This window comes from Thamnophis elegans, chromosome 9 (assembly GCF_009769535.1).
Source record: "Thamnophis elegans isolate rThaEle1 chromosome 9, rThaEle1.pri, whole genome shotgun sequence".
Taxonomy (NCBI): domain Eukaryota; kingdom Metazoa; phylum Chordata; class Lepidosauria; order Squamata; family Colubridae; genus Thamnophis; species Thamnophis elegans.
This window is the reverse complement of record NC_045549.1, coordinates 59069894-59087747: the sequence shown is the minus strand read 5'-3', so window position 1 is coordinate 59087747 and position 17854 is coordinate 59069894. Positions and strand designations below refer to the sequence as shown.

At 37.8% G+C, this 17854-nt stretch overlaps 1 protein-coding gene across 5 annotated transcripts in view; it reads right to left on the bottom strand.

The window, feature by feature from the left end:
* The window catches only part of GLRB (glycine receptor beta), a 43377-nt gene that overhangs the window by 997 nt on the left and 24526 nt on the right, over positions 1–17854 (bottom strand). For 3 of the 5 annotated variants that reach the window (XM_032224417.1, XM_032224418.1, XM_032224419.1), the window contains 4 exons: positions 17708–17790; positions 14574–14714; positions 10872–11024; positions 8755–9047 (listed from right to left, as the gene is read on the bottom strand). In XM_032224417.1, coding sequence (XP_032080308.1) covers positions 8755–9047; positions 10872–11024; positions 14574–14714; positions 17708–17790 — 670 coding nt within the window. Of the gene's footprint in view, positions 1–8754; positions 9048–10161; positions 10724–10871; positions 11025–14573; positions 14715–17707; positions 17791–17854 lie in introns of those variants that run through there. The other 2 variants (XR_004255974.1, XM_032224420.1) reach the window with 2 other exon arrangements.

The following is a 17854-nucleotide window of genomic DNA, read 5'->3' as shown; positions in this document are numbered from 1 at the left end:
CTTTATTCTAATATTCAAATGCCAACTTTCCGTGTATTCATGTTATTTGTTTCAATCAATTATTGTAATTGAATTTTATATTGTTGATTATAAAAATTTATGATAATAATAAAACAGACCATAACGTAATAAAATGTAACCATTTAAGATATTACCATAAAATTAAAGTAATTCAGTAATAACAATATCATTCCCAGATATAGCTGTATATACAACAAAATATGAACTCTTTAAGTCTCTGAGTCCTATTGAATAATTACATTTACATTGCTTTGCAGACTGCTGTTAGAATCTGGTTCTGTCTAGTTTCAAGAAGTGCTGGGTGGGAAAAGCTATTCTATATGTGGGAGGACATAAATTGAAAATATTGGCCCAGTCCGCCCCAAATTAACTTTCCACAAGTTGGGCTGCTTCTATATGGAGAAGACAATCCTAAATGTAGCTAGAGGTGAAACCAAGCAGTGTTTTAAAGCTCAAAATAGATACTTTGAATAATCCCTGGAAACATGATTATTAACCAATGCAGTACTCACAATCTATGTGTAATATAACCAAAATGGTTCTCACTTGCCACCGTGCAGGCAGCTGCATTTTGAACTTTCCTGGTCAGAGCCTCAGTTCTCTTTAAATCAATAGATACCCTATTTCCCCGAAAATAGGTTGGTAGTTGTCTAAAGGCTTGTTTAACAGCTAGTGCACCAAAACCTCTTTAAAGGCACAACTCCTTTCACCACAGAGGTATTGACTACTTCTCAAATCCAGCTGTGTCTCACTCCTAAAGAATACAGAAGAAGAATAGGGGTATACTCCTAACACACAAGTGGCAAGCTCATGCTAGAGATTGCTCTAACCACTTCATTAGACTCAATAGAGTGAAAAGAATCCAGATGACAGTACAAGACTCTGTCCAGGACACTATTTCAGACCTTGCCCACAAGGAATGAAGACTGGCAAATGTGAAAAATGTTGTCAGCCAAGGGTCCTTCAGGAACATTACAGAAGTCAAGTTCCAGCTTAAAAAGTTTGAAATAACTTTAACCAAAACCATGATTATTGATACAGAGTGAAAAAGCACAAACTCTCCATCATCCTTACTGCAACAATGATGGATCAAACACTGAGTTCTTACTCAAATTCACTATTAGTCTTTCAGCTAGCGATGTTGGCATTGTTTGTTTCTCTTTATCTCTTGAAACTCAATAAACTAAAGAATATCTTGAAATCTACAAACAGAAAGTGACTCTTAGAGAAAATCTTATCAAGCACCCATGGTACTTCTCTGCTCCAAGACTCAGCTTCTACTTGACGGAATAGCACTAGAAATAGCACTTAGACTTATGTATCATTTCATAGTGCTTTACAGCCCTCTCTAAGTGGTTAAGATTACCTCCAATAATCAGGGTCTTAATTTTACTGACCTTGGAAGGATAGAAGGCTGAGTCAACCTTGAGCCTTTTAGAATCAAACTTCTGGAGTGAGCAGTGAATTAGCCCTAAAGTACTGCATTGTTACCACTGTACCACCACAGCGCAGTTGCTTTCCCATTCAGATGATATAACTTTTCTGAAGCAAAAAACTGATCCAATATTTTCTATCTGTGCAGGCTTACTGTTGTACTAGAGACCATGACATTCTGGGACCTTCTTGACCCTGTCATAAAGATATAATGAATAAAATTCCCCAGTATAACTGAAGGAATCCCAACATTATCTACAGCTCAGACTGGGTTCCTATCAAAGATGAGTGCTACACAGACAGGATCTCCATCTTTGTTTCTATACCATAACTTAAAATATTTCTCAATTAAATAATTTGTCTTTTAGAATGTGCTTTCTAAATGGATATAAATTAGATTATTAAATGTGTTACATAAATGCTTTAAATAAATCTCCGGTCCATTTCGATTCCATCCAGCATGGTCTTCCTAGTTATATTCCTAACCAGAATATATTATCCTAGTTGTCCTAAATCATCATTATCAAGAAGGCAAGAGTTCTGTTAGCATAAAGCTAATTAAATTGCATGTTATAAAGTCTCAAGTACTCAGTTTGACTAAAAATGTGACTAAAAATGTGAGTAAAAAAGCAACTTTTGCCAAAAGCACCAAAAACTAGTTCAATGACCGTGGGATTACTGTGCTCTCCATTCTTCCTCCATACTCTGGGTCCTTGATTTCCAAATGAGATGCAAAAGTTGCTCTCATCAGAAAAGAGGACTTTGGACCATTGAACAACAGGACTTTGGACCACTGTGCTTCATTAAGACCAGGGTCAACGCAGCCGTTTACCAGGAGATTTTGGAGCACTTCATGCTTCCTTCTGCAGATGAGCTTTATGTGGATGCTGACTTCAATGTCCAGCTGCCCACACTGCCAAAATCACCAAAACCTGGTTCAATGACTGTTGGATTACTGTGCTTGATTGGCCAGCAAACTCACTAGACCTGAACCCCATAGAGAATCTATGGGGCATTGCCAAGAGAAAGATGAGAGACATGAGACTGAACAATGCAGAAGAGCTGAAGGCCGCTATTGAAGCATCCTGGTCTTCCATAACACCTCCGCAGTGCCACAGGCTGATAGCTGATTGAGGCAGTAATTGCTGCAAAAGGGGCCCAAACCAAGTACTGAGTACATATGCATGCTTATACTTTTCAGAGGTCCAATATTGTTCTATGTGCAATCCTTGTTTTATTGATTGCATGTAATATTCTAATTTTCTGAGATGGTGGATTTGGGTTTTTCATGAGCTGTATGCCATAATCATCACAATTATGACAAATCACGGCTTGAACTATCTTGCTTTGCATGTAATGAGTCTCATATATTAGTTTTACCTTTTAAGTTGCATTACTGAAATAAATGAACGTTTGCACAATATTCTAATTTTTCAAGTTTCACCTGTACTTTCTTACTTTCAGTTCAGTGTATGTAGAAGATCAAATATCTGTTTGAACATTGTGCCTTTTGTTTACACAACACATGACACCCATTTATAGTAATTCTCACTCTTTGCAACAATCATTATTATATATGTATTTCTCATCATCATAGCCTTTCATGCTATATCATATCACCAGACATATGTTCATACTTTACTTTTGTAGCAGTGTCTATTTTCCTCACATATCTTTTCCATTCATTATGCTGAGGATTAATCAATCTTTTAAATTAAGCTGCCACTTTTAAGGCCTTTTGATACAGATCTTTTTTTCCCCCAGTTATGCTACTTTCACAATCTTTTTTCCCTTCTCTTCCCTGTAGCTTTCTAATCATTGCTTATCTTATATTAAGAACCTTTTCTTATCCCTTTTCCTCTCAACCTCCATCATAAACAGTATAAGTAATCAGACCTTTAGATTTTTATTCATTCTTTGGTCAGATGTGAGTAGGCCATGTTTAGGGTTAAAAACACAGCCAGGAATACAATTGCCTGCATCATTTTCAGCAAAGAAATATCTGTAAGTCATATTCAATGAAGCAAGGCACTGCATCTTATTAATCTTCTAAGTGAAAAAGATGTACACCAGTTAATGCATTGTTAAAACAGCAATCCACAGTTATCACACCTCAGCAACATATAAAGATCTAAGTTCAACTCTTATAAAAATATATTTTGGAACCTAATTAGAAATTCTGTTTATATATTATGGAGATCCATCTGAGTGGATCCATATAAACGAAGTAAACAGAACTTTAATGTAGAGAGAAAAGACATGTCTAAGGAGATTCTCAATCATGGTTGTCCCAAAGGTGCTTTTCAAAAGGCAACTGGACCTTCTTGGTTTCTCCTTGAAAAGCACCTTTAGAAAAGAAGGACTATATACACTAAGTATTCTCAACTTATTGTCAAAACTGCAATTTCTAACTACAAGTAGCTATGCCAATATTGGAGCAAAATTTGAAGAGAAAGCCATTCAATAGCAATAGCATTAAGGCTTATATATTGCTTCATAGTGCTTTATTGCCCTCTCTAAGTGGTTTACAAAGTTAGCATATTGCTCCCAACAATCTGGGTCCTCATTTCACCAACCTCAGAAGGATGGAGGGCTGAGTCAACCTTGAGCCCTTTAGATTCAAATTCCTTTCAGTAAGCAATGGCTTGCAATATTGGATTCTAACCACTGTGCTACCATAGTACAAACCAAATTAGTGGTAATACAGATTAATAGAAAGCAGACAGAACAGATATGTTAATATTGCCTAAATGTTCATAGACAATAATCCAGTTCAACTGATGAATGTATTGTTCTAAAAACAGTATTACTTTATATACACACACAGAAACACAGACACAGAGTTATCAGAGAAAAGACAAAGTATAAATAGTGAAAGGAAATGTGAGAGACTGTGTTACTTATAAATGGTGACATTTACACAGCAATAGTTACATGTGATACAGTCATTTTGCATTAATGACCTAGTTAATATGTGTAGTGTTACAAGAAACTCAGGTCTTTCTTTATGCTGTGAGAATTGAAACCCATTAGAAAGAGTTTCATTTCATCCCTTACCATACATTTCATCATTCTATCCCACCATCACCTTTTATCCTCCATTATCTTGAATAAGTGATAGAAACAAGAGAAGGGGGAACATTAGTGTATACACTTTATAATAATAAAAGTAATAAGATACAACATGGAATAATTGAATGATGATGGATTTTAATCTAATATAAATGTATATTATTGTTAGAAATACTTGTTGATTGAATGCAATAATTATGATTAGTCAATAATTCTATTTGTATTAGAATGTAACCAGGGCTCACAATGTTCGCGCATTGATTTGAGATATTTAAATAATAATTTAAATAATTTAAATAATTTAATAATGTCATCCCTTATCATACATTTCATTATTCCATCCTATCATCACCTTTTATCATCCATTATCTCATTCTGTCTTTTATTTATTACTTCCAAATCTATCTCCAATATCTAATTTCATGGTGGGAAAAAACTAAATTAGAATTTAGTATAGGGGGATAGTATTCCTGATATGTAGTTTATTTATATTATCTCATTTTAATAAATAGAACAAATATTACTAGCAATAGCTACCCTGAAAATAAATCTTGAATTTATGATGAGGAGCTCAGTAAAAATTGAAACTCAGTATGCTTAAAAAAAAAGTATCAAAGAGGGAATATTAGATAATGTACTGATATTGAGAATAGTCTAGCCAGAGCTCTTCTCCACAGTGGGACCCAATCTTTGAAATACTATTCCTCAAAGACAGAGACAGGATAAAATTAAATAATAATGAACTATATAAAGCAAAAATATTTTGAATTTGCAAATAATTCGGATTAGCAGATGGATTACAAAAATATAAAAAAGAAAATATTGACATTTACAAGAGAAAGATACTGTATTATTGGACCATCCAAAAAGCATTTTATTGATATTAACTTATGTAAAAGAAGTGACATCCCTTTAGAGAAAACAGATTACTATCTCAAGAAACAAAATTTACAAGTATTACAGAAGAACAGAAAAATATTACAAATGACCTATAACAATAATGTAACTTTTGGGGAACAGGTTAAGCTAGGTGTGCCTGGACCAATGGATGATAAGGTTCTTATAATGGTTTGAGGATGAACTTTTATAACCTTTACAAAATACTATGAACTCTATCCCACTGGGAAGAAAGTTGCCTGAGAGTTGGAAAGAGCCCAATATAGTATTAATACCAAAGAGGAACAAGATTTAAGTTTACAAGGAACTATTACTTACTTACTTACTTACTTACTTTATTTATTTATTGTACTTCTTAATCTCTCATTTCCCTCTGAGACTGATATAATTGTTAAATAATGACTAAAAATTGTTGCTGACAGAATGAAAATAATTTTGCAAGAATTATTCATGAGGATCAGTGTGGGCTTTTATCTAAAAAATAGTTAAAAGACAATGTTAGAAATATCCTTTAAATGTTGGACATTTTGAAATACAGTATATGAAAACTACTGCCACACTGATTTTCATAGATGTAAAGAATGCCTTTGATAATTTGAGCTGGACTTTTCTGTTCAAGATTTTGGGAGATCTGAATTATAGATAGAGTGTTATAAAATTGGTAAGATCAATTTGCATTTCATAGAAAACACAAATAATTGATAATGGAGATCTAACAAAACTCTGAGGTACAAAAACAAAACAAGAAAGGAATGCTGACTGTCTTCTCTTTTGTTTATTTTGGCTCTTGAAATACTGAAGAGACATAAAGGACAAGATGAAAAGATTGTGGGAAAATAATTTGATGCATTAGCACAGTGGTCCCCAACCTTTTTATCGCCGCGGACCAGTCAGCCTTTGATAATTTTACCGTGGCCCGCTGAGCGCACGCAGGGGTGGGGGGGCGTTGTTCGCGACGACACATTGATTGTTTATATATCAGATTGTTTTGATTAAACAACTTTTATTTTATTGTATTTAAACATGCTTTACAAAATAAAATACAATTACATAAATATAAAGTGCAAGGCTACGCTACTAGCGCTGTCTACGCTAGCCCTACGTAGCTGCGCAGGCGCTCTTAGGTTTTTTTCAGGAATCGGCCAGCGCTGAAGCGCTGAAAAGGAATGAGAAGGGCAGCACTGGACACAGGGGGGCGGTGGGCCGCTGGTGACGTCAGAGTGCCACCAGCGGTCCAGTAACACCCCTTGTGCCAGTTAGCCCTAATTTGCATACAGAAAGAAACTATGGCCCCCGGCCGCTGCAGCGATCATGGTCCCCGGCCGCTGCAGCGATCATGGTCCCCGGCCGCTGCGCGGCCCGGTGCCAGGTACTCCGCGGCCCGGCACCGGTCCGCGGACCGGGGGTTGGGGATCACTGCATTAGCAGGTTTCAAGATTAGAAAATAAAACAAAGAAGTTAGCAAAAATATGAAAATAAAAGATCAAACAAAATTGATGAATAAAACAATGTTTAAGATTGAGAAAAATATCTGGGTGTCACTATGATAAAAATATGAATTGTAACCTATTTCAAAATAACTGCTAAGACTGGAATGAAGTTAAAAAGATATGTTAAAATGGGAGAAATTGTAATTTCATTGTTGGAAGGATCTCTGTGATAAAAAAAAATGTCTTGTCTAGATGTTTTTGTTTCAGACAATAAAGGTAGTGCTCAATGTTCATTTAACCCAAAATTTATGTTGCTAAGCGATACCATTGTTAAGTGAGTTTTGCCCCATTTTACGATCTTTCTTGCCACATTTGTTAAATGAATCACTGCAGTTGTTAAGTTAGTAACATGGTTGTTAAATGAGTCTAGCTTCCTCATTGACTTTGCTTGTCAGAAGGTTGCAAAAGGTGATCAGATGACTCCAGGACATTGCAACTGTCATAAATACATTCTACTTGCTAAGCATCTGAATTTTAATCATGTGACCATGGGGATTCTGCAATGGTTGTAAGTGTGAAAAATGGTCATGTCAGTTTTTTTAGCATTATTTCAGCTTCAAATAGTCACTACAGTTCTGAGCCGAGGACTACCTATACCTGTTTTGACAATTGATACACTATTTAAACAGTGGCAATAATTTATTATAACTCCTACAAGGACTTCATACTAAGAGAGGCTGGAACATAAAAAATCTGAAGGGCCTACTCTGAAGAAGATTGCTCCAGAAGAAGCTTATAAAAATTAGTGACAAAGCTCTTAAATAAAATACTTCAAATTACTGGAGGAGAGGTATTTAAAGTTTAAATAATAACATACAGTGGGACCTTGGGTCCCAAACAGCTCAGACCACGAGCAATTTGGGTGTCGACCGAAAAATCTGCAAAATGTTTTATTCAGGTCATGAACACATCCTCAGGTGCCGAATAAACATAGCCACGGCGATTTCCCCTTCCCCACCATTTTTTTTTTGTACGTCCGCATGTGCAGTCAGTCTTGTTTCTGGTCACAACCAAATTGGGTGCTGACCGAAGTCCTAGAATGGATTATGGTCGGTACCCAAGGTCCTACTGTAATTGAACTCCAACCGGAAAGATCCTCCAGACTGAAGGGCAGTGTATCTTTATGAATCAACATTTGCCAGTGTTAAAGAATTATAACCTTCTTGCAGTTGGGATTAGACTTGAACTTATTTGCAAGCAGTTTGCTTTTTTGACACTTTTCTTAAAAGTTCCTTGAAGGGTAGTTTTAATACTTAGCTATAAGAGGGATATTAAGAGAGGCATTAATAACAAAGCTCTTACAGAGAACATAATTATGCAATGCTGATTCAGCCAGAAAAATGCAGATTCACACCTATTCAGACATTGTTGACGGACAAGAAAAAAATAATTGTTTGCTTTCTGATAAACATAACTTTCTTATCCAATAAGGTGAGAATGGAAACACAGATTCAGTTGACCTGAAAAATGGGAATTATTTCAAACTTCAGTTTCAAATAATGTATTTTGTCAAAGGGAAATAACTTGATCATGGGGACACTTACAGCATATGCAGAAACCTCATACTTTTTATACGTTAGGAAAACTATATTTGAACTACAAATCTAGACAATGGAAAAATGTTAACTAAGACAAATTTCTGTATTTTAGAAATAAAGTATATTTATATTTTTAAATTAAAATGCACCATTAAATAATGGATCTATCAGTTCAATTCAGAAAAGCATGTTGCACGTATATTTTGTAGGAGAAATATAGTACATTATGGATGCTGATTATCCCATAAAGCATCACAAGATCAGAACTGAAGTTGGGTGATTTAATAACATACCATACTTACCTGTAAAGTACTGATGTGCACCGGGGTGCCTGTGCCATTCACGGTATTCTTTTTAGCTGCATTTCCACCTTTCCCTTCTGCTTGCTCTGCCTTAGCAATCTTTGCTTTTTCAGCTTCGATTCGCTTTGGATTGTTGAGCATGACTTGGACCACTGCATACTCAACCAATGAAGCAAATCCAAAGAGAAGGCATGCAATCAGCCATACATCTAAGGCCTTCACGTAAGACACTTTGGGGAGTTCAGCAGCAAGGGTAGTACATTCTGATGCCAAGTTCAGCACTGAAAAAATGCCTAAGAAAAATAAAAATCCAACAATATACTATGTAATTGCAATGTTGTTGTACTGCTAACCATTTTCCACTTTGCTAACCTTAAAACGGTTTTGCTGCATTTTCTAAATGATATTTCCTCAAAGGAAATAGAACTTGTTGATGTACCACATGTGTTGCAGAGATGAACATGAATGTATAGGGTGAATTATGGAATTGATTAAATAAATTGATACATAATCATTTTGAGTTCATAAATAGCACTAACAGCTGGGAATGGTTTCCCTTGGTTACTAGCAACTCTATTTATCATGACATATATTGTTTTGCGGATATAACTTTTTCCTAACACAAATTTGCAAACTGTCGATCAAATGGAATTCTGGATATCATAAAATATGGAATAACTTGGCAACCGAGTGTCAGACAGCCTTCCCTATTCTAGTAGCATCATTTCTTGGGACGTAGTAGGTAGCATTTCTGAAAACAACAGTCCAACATATCTGAAGAACATGAGAATGCAGCTGGTTTCCATTTATCTTCAATGGAGAGTAAAAAGTTCAATCTCACAATGATGGAAAGAATCAGATCACATATTTCAAATGAGGTCTAACTTTTGACTTACTATCTATCTATTGTCTGTCTGTCTGTCTGTCTACCTAATCTCCTAAATAGTTGAAGAACTAGCAGCTTTCCCTTGAAATCAAAATATAAGTAATATCAGAAAAAGCCAAAACATGCTATGATCAAGCTGGATTTTATTTTCTTTCTGAAAGAAGAATTAGCTAAATTGAAAATAGCAGACTGCAAAGAGGGCCAATGTAAAAATAGGATTAGTTCTGGTTCTCATATTTGAAAACTAAGTCCAATAAAACTTATTTCTCTGGAATGCTGTGCCAAGACTTTACAGACTGATCAAGAAATGTTAAAATCTGTTTTCAGCAAAAGATCCATTTTTTTTTGTCTTTTGGAGGGCCATTTATCTTATATTGCTATAGGAAGCTGCCATGACAAACTAAAATAATTGTAGGTGTTCTACTATTTACATTTTATATACCATTGCCAGCCCTATTATCATGTATCTGCCAGTGATTTAAAGCCATAACATAATCCATTAAGGATACTTGCCTTGTATAAATTTGCTCACTATCATGAAATAAAGCAATAAAATAATGCAAGCTGAGAAGGAGATGGTCAATATTTTCATGTGCTCCTGCATTTTGCCTTCTGTTTCAGTGAGTCAGCAGTGCAGTGCTATTTACCTCCAGCTATCTGATAAATGGAACTATGTTGTTTGAACTCAAAAGGCAACTTGCTTTTTTCAAGATCACTTTTAGCTAGGGTTAGGTCTGTTTTCTAACGCATAATTAGAGAAAATAAAAATGAGGAAAAGTTCTCTGTAAGATTCATGAAACATTCTATTTGTATATTGTTCTATTCAATATTTAACATTATAGCATTTTGAAAGCCCATAATTATATAGAATCAAATCTTGTAGAATCAAACAACTATTTTTCTGGTTCTTTGGATATCAATAATCCATTATTCCACTCCCAGACAAAACTTATATCCCTTTCAATTTTCTACTCACTGTTGCACTCAAATAGGTCCCTGGTGATATAATGAGTAGATGCAGGAACAATTTGCTTAAAGGCTAGAGTTCTTGTCTTTTAAAAAGTGGAGGCAACAAATATGGAACTGAAAAAGAGAAGATTGGAATGACAGTGAAGAACATGCTATGAGAACACAGTTGCTTTCAGTATCCATGATATGTCTTGCTACTGAGGCAACTGCAAATGGATATGTGACATTAAGTAATGCTGACAATATCAGAAACATATATTACCCAATGGTACTCTTGCAGCACTTGCATCAGGATTGATCCAGAATGATAGCCACGAAAGCACAACAATTAGCAGTGTAGGAGCATAGACACCCATCATGTAAAAGCCAACTTGTCTTCTCAGAGTGAAGATCACTTCCACACATGTGTAATAGCCTTTGGAGAAAACAACAACACAAAGCTCTAAATGCTTTAGCAAGTTAAATCACTTGGTTTTACTGATGCATGTCACTTTAACTAACTTTTTATTTTAATTTACCTGAAGCTTTACCCAATTCTGAGCCTATCTTGTTTTTGGAAAAAGAAGTACTGGCAGCCTAAACTCCAGCTAACTAGCATTTAACTGAAAGTGTGAATAACAGTGTGACCTCAGTTGTCAGGTTCCATTTTGGGACTATACTGTAAGTAAGAGCAATAGAAAGTCATTCAACTTACCCTTTTAATATGTCAGTGGATGCTTTGGTTCTGATAAAAGATTGATGCCTAATTGGCTAGATATACTTTGACAGGAATGAGTGCACCACAAATATAATGCTTTGCATTGTGCACAGCAACCAAAGCAGCCAGGTAGTAAATTTTCCAGGGAGAAAAAAAAGAACACTTATACTACTATAACAGTAACATTAAAAGAAGTAGCAAGGTGTGAGTGAGTGAAATATTTTGACTCTCCAACAACAATCAAAAACAAACAGAAGGAATGAAACATAGCAGTGCCATAGTTGACCTAATATTTCTTAAAATATGTTTTCTGGGGAAAAAAATTGTCAATACAAAAATATAATTAGGTTTTTTTTCAACCCACTACAAATAATTGCAGTAGATTATCCTTATGCAGTAGATGTTTATGTATTGTGCATGTGTGTGTGTTCCCGCAGAGATCCGGACCCTTCCCACTCTCTTGGCCTTCCGAAAAGCCACTAAAACCTAGCTGTTCCAGCAGGCCTGGGGCTGTTGACCCCAAAATACAGTCCAGCCCCATTTAGAACTGAGTGCATGGTGTGTTGTTTTTAAATCTATCTTTTCTTTTCCTTATATTTTTGTTTTGATTTTATTTTGTATTGTAAGCCGCCCGGAGTCCTACGGGATTGGGCGGCATATAAATGTTATTAAATTCAAAATTCAAATTCCTACTATTCACTTCAATAATTGTCTGAAATAAAAAATATACAAAATGTATATTTTGTAGCTAGTTGTGGAAGACAAAGGTATGGTAAGGTTCAGCTCTGTCTTGCTTGGCTTGGGGTCTCACAGGCATCCTGTCATCAAAAGAAGGGATGAAAAGGGAAAAGTGGGGGGGGTATGAAAGGGGGAAGGACAAAAGGGCAATCAATCTTTGTGTGTATGTGATCAGAAATAGGGAGGAGGGATTCCAGATGATAAGGACCAGGACAGCCAGATCCTAGTGGATTACGTCCCCAAACATCTTAGACTTCCCAAAAACCTTTGTGATTTCTGGTTGGCTGTAAACGGATTGGTCACAGGGAGAGGGATGGGCTGGAGACAAACCTACATCTATTTTTGCATCTAGCCAGTGCAGTACATTTTAGAGTTGGCTTGACTTTATTGCAACCAACATCTTTAGTAAAAGAACCCTTTGCTTTAACCAAATGGAGCTGAACACTTTTCTTTCCTAAGGGATTGGATTGGGGCAGGTCTGACATTAAGTCAGTTCTGCAATTGTGGTCAACCCAGAGAGGAAACTGTCTCTACTGCGGGGATTGTGCAAACAATGTCGGCTCAAGAGAGCAACTAGGAAGAGATCAAGGCCTGGGGGACGCATCCTTGAAATCTCCTCTTGGAGGGCTAGATCTATCCGGATGGTTGAGAGAGGACGACCCATCAAGACCCTGATGGTCCCTTGGAGTTGGGAAAAAGGAAGAATGGAAGAAAAACTCACGGGAGTGATATTCACCCATGGGGGCCATGGCCCACCGCAACAAGAGGACTTGATGTTGCAGTATTTGATAATCTCAAAGCTCGAGAAGTCCTAGCCAGGGTGGCACATCCCACTGACCAGCCAACTCTAGCCATGGCAAACAGGGGGGCAACTACTCCACAACAGCAGCAGCGAGCCCCCTTAGCAACTGCAACCATCCCAGCACCTGGCCCCACACAGCCCAGCCTGCACCAGTGCAGAAGTAGTGCCAGCAAGGTGGAGAGGATGGAAGGCACCAATCCTGGAAATAAAGTTCAACAGAGACCCAAGCAATTGGGGTTCTTCCTGGCAGAAGTTTGGGCATACATGCAAAAATATGGTCCAGAGATAGCCACTGAAGAGCTACGGTGTGGTGCATGACCATGGCGTAAGAGGGGGCTGCAGCTGAATGAATGGTTATCACCCTCCACAACGATGATGCCCCAGAGCTGAGAAACTTTGACTGCTTCGTGGTTGCACTTTAGAAGTGCTTCGAAGACCCTCTAGCCGATTGCAAAGCCAGAGACTGAATAAAGACCATCAGCCATGGGTGCAGAGGGGGGAGAGTCCAGCATCTGCATTTCCAGGTCCACAGCACCTGCATTTCCAGTGGCTCCCCCCTCCCCCCTCCATGGCTAGTTAGGGGAAGTGGAAATCAACCTCACTCGATCCAAACACCACTGAGGTGTGGATGATGAAGATACCCCCTGAAAAGAAAGAGGCTGGTGTCACGTGAGTGCAGCCCACCCTGACAATCCACTGGCTGCTTCAGATGTGGGAAGGATGGACACCGAGCTGGTGACTGCCGAGCTGCCCTCCCCTCTCCTTTTTCCTTTTGTAGCACTAACATCTCTGTCAAGAGGGGAAGAATGTCAGCTCTGCCTGGCTCGACTTGGGGGCTCACAGGCATCCTGTGAAGAAAGAGGGCAAGATGAAAGGTGGAAGAAGGCAGCAAATATGAAAGGTGGAAGAATGAAAGGGCAATAAAGCGTTGTGTGTATGTGATAGGAAATAGGGAGGGGTGAATGAAAGGTGATAAGGACCAATACAGCCAGATGCTGTTTGTACCAGCATCCCATGGCCAGGCATCTTGAGAAATATGTAGATTACCCCCACACATCTTAGAGTTTCTGAAACATGTTGGTGATCTTTGGTTGGTTGAAAGCAGACTGGTCACAGGAGCAGGGATGGTCTGGGGGCAAACCTACATCTATTTTTGCATCTAGCAACTGTCTTGACTTTATTACAACAACATCGTTAGTAAAAGAACCCTTTACTTTAACCAAATGGAGTCAAAGTCTTTTCCTTCATAAGGGATCAGACTGGAGTAGGTCTGACATAAGGAAAAAATAATGACACTACACTATTGTTATGATGAATTCAATTGCTGAAAAATTTAACTCCTATTTCACATGAAGTTGTTGAGTATCTTCTTGTATTAAATTGTTGAGGCTGTAATGTAGAAGTCTAGAGATTCCAGACCTTCTTCCCAGAGGCGGTTGCTCCCGGTTCAGCCTGGATCAGGTAAACCGGTAATGGTGGCGGGAGGCTCCGCCCACATGCCAGATGCTTCTGCACATTTTTTAACAATATTTTTTTAAAAATTAAACATTTTTAAAATTTAAAACAGATATTATAAATCAGATTTCCTAAATCAAGCTTTTCTGCAAAAGCAACATTAGACAAAATCAGTTCATTCACTTAACAACTTCTTCCTTTCATGTTAGGATAAATGAATAAATCATCACTTAATGTAATGATTGGACAAATAAACTAATTAAAATATATACCGGTCCCTTTGTAGTATTTGGTACAGTTGCCATATTCAATATCTTCTTTTTTAATATCAAACTGGGGCAAAGCAATTGTCTCCAGTTGAACAGGATCACCAGATTGCCAGATAAATCGTAAATCATCAGTAGTGTAACCAACTGCATGTTTTGGACAGAAAAAAAAGATGATGTTGTTAATGTGGTTAAAAAGTAATAAATGCAATAATTATAAACAAACATGCTTTTCTTTTACCATGTCTAAGAATCTGGCAGGTTAATTATTACAAAGTGTTTATTATACTGTTCATATCTCAATACTAAAATGCATTTTACAGATTTTCATTGTTTCCATATATACTTCTGGAAAATTCTGAGTGTGCCAACTTGTAAAGCATTTCCATGCCTATTATCAAGTTGACATTGGAAGAAAAGGAGGGAGAATTCTACGAGAGTATACAAAATATGAATAGCAGGGTTCCCAAACCCCCCAGGTGGCAGACCAGTACTGGCCCGACGCCTGTTAGGAACCAGGCTGGGCAAGCAGCAAGCAAAGAAGTGAAGCTTCATCTTGCACAGGATCTAGGTTGCATGCGAAACCATCTCCTTCTCCTCCCGGTTTGTGGAAGACAAATTTTCTTCCAAAACCAGTCCCTGGTGCCAGAAAGTTTGAGGGCCACTGCTCTTATGCCAACTTTACTCACTGACTTGGTTGTGGGAAACCAACAGGAAGTTGCCTCATGGATTGTAGGATTTGGATAATGATGGCAATTGGGATTGCAGGGATTGCTGTTGCTAAATGATGTGTTCATGTTTTACAACATGATTATTATTTAACACAGTGGTGGGTTCCTAACCGGTTTACTACTGTTTTGCTGAGAGGGCGTTTTTCCCCCCATTGCCTTTCTGGAAAAGTTAGCAAGGAAGGTTGCAAATGATGATCACATGATCACAGGCATTGCAACATTGTAAATGAGAATCACTTGTCAAGTGCACAGATTGCAATCACATGACCATGAAAGTCCTGAAAGAACCAAATGTAATTATCATTCGTTCAGCACCACTGTAATTTCAGTCCCTGAACGAATGTTGTAGGTCAAGAATTGCCTGTACATAAATATGGAAAGCAACAGAAAAAGAATCAGCAAAGGTTCTAACCAAATATGGAGAATGTCATAGCAGACAACATAACGGTAAAGGTTAATCTACTGTACATACTAATACCAAAGAACATGCTGTGCTAATTATTGTACAATATTCTTAATTTAACACACTGACAAATAATGCTTACGATCAGGGAAAAGAAGATGCTACTTGTTCAAGCTTAGAAAAGGCCAAAGAATATGAAACGTTACTGCTAATACAGTACACATATATAGTATGACATACAAAAAATATGAGAAGGGAGTATGTTTTCATTGATTATAGAAAGGCATTTGATTATGGTGATCATGTCAAGCTTTGGAATGTGCTTAGAAAAAATGGGTCAACATTGAAGTTAGTTAAGGAATATGCCACAAACTAGTATATGATATAGTAGTCATGAAAGCCTTCAAATACCATGATATGCCTGTATCTAAGATCAGAATTGTACAGGCAATAATTTCCCTATGGCACATTTTGAAAGTGAAGGTTGGGCTGTAAAGGAGGAGGATAGAAACAGCATTTGATACTTTTGTGTATTCCTGAGAATCAGTGACATGCAGTCAGGGGAGGCAGAGCCTCACCACTGTCATCATGAAAAGAAAAAAATAAAATAAAAGGAAAAAGGCTGAGGTAGTTGCTGCGAGAGTCACAGTATATGACTCTGCTGAGTGCTTAACTGTTTAAAAAAGCCTCTAAAAAGTGCCCTGTACAGGAGGAGGCGGGAGAACCACATGCCTCATTTAGTCTATCTTTATGATCACACGAGTAGAATTAAGCAAGGGTTAAATGCCGAAAAATTCCTTATTTAGATGAGGCACTTGGTTCTCTTGCCTCCTCCTGTAGAGGGCGTTTTTTTAAGAGGCTTTTCAAAACAGTTAAGCAGAGTCATCCATTGGGGACTCTGGCAGCAGCTAACCCAGCCTGACCTCAGCAGCTCTTGCCTTTTTCCTTTTATATTTTTACATTTTCATCATAGCAGACAAGAGCAGAGTTGAAATCCTCTGTGAAACAGCTGGAAAAGGTATGTGGGTCGGAGGGAGGGGGACGAATTCAAAATTAATGTAATTTGTAAGTAATTGTATTATTGTAAGTAATTTGTGTGTGTGTGTGTGTGTGTGTTTTACCCGCCTCTGCTGGCGTGCGGGCTGGCACTTTTTTTGTGTCGGACATAGCGGCAGGGCTTTTGGACATAGCGGCAGGGCTTTTGGATGCCCCGGCGCTATGTCCGACATAGAGGCGGGATGCCAAAAGCCCTGCCACTATATCCGACATAGCGGCAGGACGCCAAAAGCCCTGCCACTACATCCGACATAGAGGCGGGACGCCAAAAGCCCTGCTGCTATGTCTGACATAGAGGCGGGATGCCAAAAGCCCTGACGCTATGTCCGACATAGAGGCGTCCCGGACATAGCGCTGAAGCATAGAGGCAGGACTCCTCTATGTCGGACAAAGTGGCAGGGATTTTGGCATCCCGCCTCTATGTTGGACATAGCGGCAGGGCTTTTGGCGTCCCGCCTCTATGTCAGACATAGTGGCAGGGCTTTTGGCGTCCCGCCTCTATGTCGGACATAGCGGCAGGGCGGCTTTTGCTGTTTTTTTTCTTTTTGCCTCACCAGCCATAAACCTCACCGCACGTCACTGCTGAGAATATATGGCTAGTCAAGGAAACAAAGGTATAATCAAATGAATCAACCCAGAATTTTCCTTCAAGGCACAAGTTATCGTGTTTCAGACCTATTGCACAAATATTCACTCTCTAGAGAATTCTATAATTCTGGGAAAGATGGAAGGAAAGAGAAGAGGCACCAAGGTGGAGTCAAGTCAAGTCAATTACAGGAGTGATGAGTTCACCATTGGAAGATTTGAAGGTCTATCATTGTATTGAACATGCATATTCAAATATTAAGTATAAGAGATAAATGATAGATAGATAGATAGATAGATAGATAGATAGATAGATAGATAGATAGATAGATAGATGTAAAATATATCAAATGTAATTTACATACAGCTCTCCAACTGCATTTTGCAACGCTGTGTATCCATAGGAAACAAAGTTAAATCCAATGGGCATGACAGAGTAACAGATAATCTGGAAATATAAAGTGAAATTTGAAAGCAATTCAAATGTGCTACAAATTAGAAACCCAAAATTT